Source organism: Malus sylvestris, chromosome 12, assembly GCF_916048215.2.
Source record: "Malus sylvestris chromosome 12, drMalSylv7.2, whole genome shotgun sequence".
NCBI lineage: Eukaryota > Viridiplantae > Streptophyta > Magnoliopsida > Rosales > Rosaceae > Malus > Malus sylvestris.
In genome coordinates, this window is record NC_062271.1 from 14,466,771 (window position 1) to 14,473,771 (window position 7,001).

The 7,001-nt window shown below is 37.9% G+C and overlaps 1 protein-coding gene across 1 annotated transcript; it reads right to left on the minus strand.

Moving 5' to 3' along the window:
• Nucleotides 1-542: 542 nt before the first annotated feature.
• LOC126593690 (myb family transcription factor PHL7-like) lies at nt 543-6,442 on the minus strand. Its single transcript, XM_050259797.1, has 6 exons — nt 5,947-6,442; nt 2,326-2,402; nt 2,197-2,239; nt 2,031-2,088; nt 1,797-1,866; nt 543-1,165 (listed from the first exon to the last, which is right to left on the minus strand). Exons 1-6 carry the CDS (start codon nt 6,158-6,160, stop codon nt 755-757), a joined length of 873 nt encoding a protein of 290 aa, XP_050115754.1. The 5' UTR covers nt 6,161-6,442; the 3' UTR covers nt 543-754.
• Nucleotides 6,443-7,001: the final 559 nt, after the last annotated feature.

Consider the following 7,001-nt stretch of genomic DNA (forward strand, 5'->3'; position numbering starts at 1 on the left):
TGCCTTGGCTTCCTATTTATAGAATTCCAAAATTTGATTTTTGGGTTTAAATAATCAGATGAAATAAATCATTTCTGTCAAGCGTTGACACGTGTCATGTTTGATGACTTTTCTGATGATTCTCGATTTTTTGTTGAGTCACATGCTATGTGTAAAATTTATGTGACACGTGAACGTTGAAATTCTAATTATTGATCAACATTTATTTCATCGAAATTTCGATGTCTACATGGACCTACAAACACACAAAAATAGCTTAAAACACTCTTATAAATAGGAACTAAGCAAATGCAAAGGAGTAAACTAACAAAGTCGCATATATATGCTCCTATCAGATATGAAAGTTGTTCCGAGCACCGTAACCGCTATCTGTGTTGTTCCGATCCTCATCAACCGACGGGTAGAGAGAGTCAAACTGTCGGAGAGATTTCTATCAATAGTAGCACGCGCATACTTTCAAAGTTGAATGCAACGATGTCTTCGTGAATATTTGCAGAACATCATCATAAAAATCACTCACTTCAGGCACAAAACCATGACAGTAGGAACAACGTCGATGAGTGTACTTAAACTAACAACAAACATATTTTCTGGGGAGTTGGAGTTTACATGCTACTTGTACACTAAGGAAAATTCATACATTGTATAATTACAAGTCGATCGCATGTATATTTACGTGGTATACATAACATGGTTTCTAATTAATTGCACAAAGACTGCTTCATCAAAGACTACCAACAATGGTGATTCCTTCCTATTGTTTTGAACCACACAAGGGATCTAACTCCATAGGTGCTTTCTGTGCAGCACCGCCATCTCTTTCTTTAAACTCTGTTTGCAAGCCAAATCCATATCCACCGTCACTTCCATACACTTCTCGATCCCACTGACCCACAAATTCGTTCTTCTGGTCAGCTTTTAGAGGCAGATTAGATGTGGCGCAACCGTCTGCCAGCCCTTCATCCACCCTTTGTTTCTTTCGGGGAGATGAGGGTGCGGCCGATGCATCGCCCATTGTCTCCAAATGAGCTGGCTTCTGCTTTTCCTCAGCTGATGGTAACGCTTCTGATGCTTTGAGTGAACCACCAAACTTTTGCTGCTCCTCGATGATCTTCTGCAAGTATTTACCCTGAGCTTCTATTCTCATTTGCAACTGTCTTTGAACCTGAATTGATTTTCAGACATTAGTGAATTCTTTGTAAAGCCACCAATGAGTAGACACTGACCAGAACAAAATGACAATAACCATCCCCCTAAATCGCATACATGAACAGCTCATTACAAGTTTTCATCATATTAAGTGCCTGCACTTGATTCTGAGAGGATAGGAGATCAGGAAACAGTTCCTGAATCATGCTCTACTGCAGAAATGAACAAGCAACACTATGGTCGGATCTAAGAACAAAAATTGAAGAACACAGAAAAAAGATGGGCATTTGCAGAACATCCACCCACCGATTTTCCCATCTCTACAACATTATTTTTATTGAAAAACAATTATTACCCAATCCATATTCCCAAAGCCAGAGCCAAACTCAGGCCCCGGAGAAGAAAAATGCCATACAAAAACCTTGACCTCTAGGCTATGTAATTGCTGGATTAACTATTTTCAATTTTTGCAAAATAATTTTCAGCATAAACTTGAAAACTTTCCTTTTAGCGCTTGAGTAATTCTTTTTCTGCGTCTGTCAGAAACAATTTTCTTTCTATGAGCTTTCCTTCCAATAAAGATATTGCAGGGCAGACTACATCTCTCTTCCAGCAATTTAAGGTGAAGTGAGAGAAAGAGACCTTACCTCAAGCTGTTCATGAAGACGCTTCTGAACTTCCATTTGCATCCTTAATGCCTCATTAATTTGCACTCCACTGAACAATTGAATGTTTTTTTTGGAACGTTAGATGCATATGCATGAGACAAATGATTATGCAAGTGAAGAGGGATAATGATATTGGTCATGAAAGCTTAAGAGACAAAATGTGGTCCTCGTACAGAGGTTTAACCAATAAAAGGTAAAGGAAAAGGTACCCACGGAGAAGAATCTGAGCAAGATAGGCTGTCTCCAGAACCCTTCTTCTCATCCTTAGAACCTATCAGTCAGAAACAGTACTCCAAATTCAAATTAACTCATATTTTTATAAGGTAAAAACAAGTTTTCTATTGCTAAAATAACATATATAGGAGATAGACGCCTTTACCATCAGCTGGAGACTCTGGCAGGTACTTTGCAAGTCGGTATTTCTATACAAAAGAATAATTGCGTAGTTAAAAATAAGAACATTAAATGTCCCTGAATATGTAATATAGTATAGCAAGGTGACCCGCACCTGTAAATGGCTCTTCACATGATAAATAGTTAGTCCTGGAACACCCATCACTCTCAGAACACCTTTAGGTGTTGCCCCTATGTAAAATTGCAAAAAACAAACATTTGTGAAATATTAATTAGGTAATGAATGTGATTAGAAACACTAGTTTGGGTGGGACCAGATATGGAAAAAAAAAATTCATCAAATCCCTGTACTGTGGGACTAATTTGTCCATTGGACTACATGCCACAAATAAAGGATTGGACAATTCAATCCGGTCCTACGTTTCTTCCTGGGTTTGCAAAGCACCACTAGCTATCACATATAAACTAAAATACATCCACTTCAACAAAAATAAATAATTTAAGCACAAATGAATCATTAACCAAAAGTTCAGACCAAGCAGTGAATTATTTAATGAAACATAGAGAAAGTAGATGAAATTTATAAACCACCCTGCCAAGAAAATAGGGGGAATAAAAGCTAGAAGAGAATTTCCTTTTTTTTCAATTGTTTTCGATTTATTAACTCAAAAGAAATGTGCAAATCGTGGATAAGGAATCGAACATTGACTTTTTGAAGAAAACACAGAATCATTACACTCTAGTGTAGGAAAATATTCAACATACCAATAACAATCAGAATTCCTTTAAATAAATTAACCGAAAGCAACACTAACCCTCATCCCAGTGAAAAAGTTAAGAGCCTCACTAGTCCTAGAAGTCCTTGACAGGGTTGGTTATACGATTAACTATCCAAATGAATATCTTTTACAGTACAGCATCATAATTTCAATTTGCAGGTGGACTGATCAGATGGTTATTAGTTGATATTCCCCACCTATACAAGTAGTATAGATGGTTATCCATAGAATATAGTAGAAGATTATATGTGAAGGGAAGAAACAAAGGAACTAATCATTGAACACATCTTCCTTGGCTCTTCTTCAATCCATGCCTGAGCAAATTTTCCACCGGATAATTTCAAAACTTGGCATCAACGGAAGGCCAGAAGATACAGAAATTAATTCAGTAGAAGACTATGGCCTTCTACTTCAACCAAAAGCACTGTCAATGCAATAGAAGTCAGAGCACCACTGATCCAGACTAGGAGACTTCACTAGAGTTTACAAAAATGGATATCTCCAGATATGCTTCTTTCACGGAAAAACAGTTACTAAAAATAGTCACCAAAAAGTTTTCTGTGTTTCCTTCATCTAATAGAAGAACAACAATATACAGATGAGAGCTTATGTTTGAGCTTTTTTGAAATGAAAACAAAAAAAAAATTACTATTTCCTTTGGGCATTAAATAAAAAAAAAAAGTGGAAATGTTACAAACACGCGTTCAAAGTATAGCTTCTAGTGTTTTTACATTTTTATTTTCTTTTTACAAGAAGTACATCATAGTGGACAAGATATTCACTACAAACGTTCTAGAAATTAACAAAAGCTCTAACTACCACATAGTGAAAAATAAAATATGCTGTCAAAACCTAAATTAATACCACTCCCTAAACACTGACTTTAATCTAACCTAGGGTTTCTAGAGTTAGAGACAAGTAAAAAGATTCAGTTATGATATTCACAAAGAACGAACAATGTGAATATGTCCTTTTACTTTATAAGAAACAGAATTGATTAAAAATAGAACTTCACAAAATTAGTGAACAAAGAGTCCACTTCTGTAAGAATCATTTGACAGTGCCAGTTAGTTGGAACCTTGCATCACCCTGTCTCCCATGCAACAGTCCGATGGAAAGTGCAACAGGAACTTATAGCAGGGGTCACTGCTCAAGAGTGGTTTTTTCTTCTTTCCTGTACTAATCTTAAAGGCATGCCAAAGTGCTCACAAGAGCAGATGGTTGTGCTATACTTAAAGAGGAACCGCCAAAAGAATAAGTAAGATCAACGGGGAAGTGGTTGCAGAATCCTCCCCGGGCCCAAACAAGACAGAAGAAAAATAAAGAGGCTGAAACAGACCTTTACTGAGAACCTCTAGATCGTGAGTCTTGTACAACTAAAAGTTTAGTAGTTTTTCCAAGAAACCCGACTATGAGGGGAGCCACTAGAGCACCAAGATACAGGTAAGTATTGTTCCTTTCTTAATAATATCTATCAGACAACTAACAAGTGCAGGACATTGAGGGGGCAAGTGGAGGCCATGATAAAAAACAAAAAAATGACGATGCTCCCTAGACATGTGGCCAATCATTCATAACTGGTCAAACAAACGAAGTTTCCTAAGCAGATTGCTCCATCAATAGTGCAACTCCGTCCCAGATTATAACCATGATTTTATGAGAAGCCCGACCCTGGTGAGGAAATGTAAGCTTAGAGATGAGCAAGACTAGAAAAGAAATCATTAAAAGAATCTGTAGGGTGAACAGCCCTGCACTTTGTCATTGGAAATCAGTAAAACAAAACATAATCTCTCTCAGTCAGAAAGGTGTAGAATGTATCCAGCTCTTATACCATGACAATGGGTAATAACACTCATGGTGTTAAACTGACAAATCCAAGAGTGCACACATCACGTCGTTGGAATAACTGCAGACAGATACAGTTAAATGAAGAGATTATCTTACTCAGATCCAGCCAGAAGGAAGTAATCACTGAAGTCCCATGGATGATCACTGTACTGGTTATTTCCGCCCATAAGACAAAAGTGGAGTTCACACTAGCCACTCTTTTTCCGCATAGAACTTGAGTGGGGAAAATATTGGGTGCATCCAGTGCAAGGGATTCCTTCAACCTTGCACCAGACCATCGTAAGTGTTTTTTAGAGACAGACAAAAACCATTGTCATCAAGGAGGAGACCAACAATGAAACAGTATGATGACAAAAGTCAGTACCCAAATGGTTACTAATACCTTAAAGGAGTTGTTTCCGAGTGTAACATTCCATTAACATTTATCCTTCCTCCGTCCCTCCTCAACCCCCTCTGCTCCCTCTTCCCCTATATTTCCATCCAGTCCCCCCGCCCTTCTCTATCTTTAACTAATAAGACAATAACTGAAAACCAAAAATGTAGTGACAATCAAAAAGGCCCTAAGTAGCTGAGTCTGAACATGATTTGGATAAAAAAAAAAAAAAAGAGCATGAATTCTTGATACGGATAGAAAAGGAGTACAAATTCTTGTGGTCATACTAAAAGTTCAATACATTTTCGAGGTTAAACTTGACAAAACAATTTCTCTATTATCTTTTTTTTTTTTTTTAGAAATCAACTACAAAGAAGGCAGAAAGAAAACAAACAAAGACCGAATTAATAAAAATTCTTGTAAAAACAAACCAAAGCCATCTCAACCACATAGGTGCACTCATAAACATTAGAAAAATTTGGAAACATTCGATCAACGATTTCTATGAATGATTCCAACAATTTCTTCATTTCGTTCGCCGAGCATCTTGATTATAACCTTTTAATTTATAAATAAATGAAGCCCCCTCTAAACCAATTGGTACAGAATTAAAAGGATCAACAAAAAGCACAATTAAATTAATCATGTAAAAATTAGAGGAAACTGGTTCAATTTGAAGGAAGGCCATGTCAAAATTGCAAGGGAATCAGAGGACATAAATATAATGAATAAGTAAATAAATTGAAAAAACCGGTACTGAAAAGAAAATACGCACTGTCTGGTCCGCCAAGCTGAGTAATGGCATCGACGAAGCGGTCGTGGAGATCTGAAGTCCAGCGGAGCCGTTGCTTCCCGCTTCCACCGCCGGAAGGCGTTGGGCTTTTCACGGAGGAACCGCCGCTGACAACCCCGACGTTCGCAAGCTCTTGGGAGCTCTGGGGCTTGTGTGGGACCAAGCTCGCCGTTGAAAACTTCTTGGCGTGATACATGTTAAAGATTCTGCCCAATTACCAACACCCAATCGGAGACGGAGAGAGGGGGGAAGAGAGTGAAGGTGCCGGCGGTGCAGAAAATTGAGGTTCCCTCCGAGTGGGAATTCTATCAATCGAATAGACGAGTGATAAAATTCTGTTGAGGGAGTCGGAAATGGTAAGCTTTGTCTGTCTGTAATTGGACTGGACGCGATTGGAGGCCTGCAATTTGGTAAACGGCGTGTTTGGACGATACACAAATAAGGTCAAAAGCCACGCCACCCGGCCACCCAAAGCTTTTGGTAATAAGTGGTGTTACAACTTGCTTCTATCAAATTCTGCATCAATCATCACGGAGTGGTCCAGTGATTTGGGATAAATTTTACCCGTATTTCACATCACATGTTCTAGTTTTAATTTTTGCCGTTAGTAAATCGCACGATGATAACAGGACGGAGGTTGAAATACTTGTGTGAGTCTTTCCGACCCCAAAAAAATATACAAACATGGTAAAACCACCGACTGGTTCCTTTTTAAAAAATAAAATAAAATGTTGCACGAATGCTACCAAGAATAAGAGACGTATTGGTTGATGTCTGCATAAGCGCTTAGAAGGACGTCGATATTCGTAAGGACCGTTATGAAAAGGCTCAATTTGCATGTTTAAGGGGAAATGGGGATGCTTTGGCCCTTAGGAGACCTAATTTTCATATCTGAAGATTTTGAACAAATCAAGCAGTATCTAGAAATTAAGGGCTAGTTTGATATTGATGTGCTTATTTTTTAAAATGTGTCTATCCACAAGATAATATTTTCCTGTAATGTTCAAAGCATGCTACTATGATAAAAAATTTAAAAA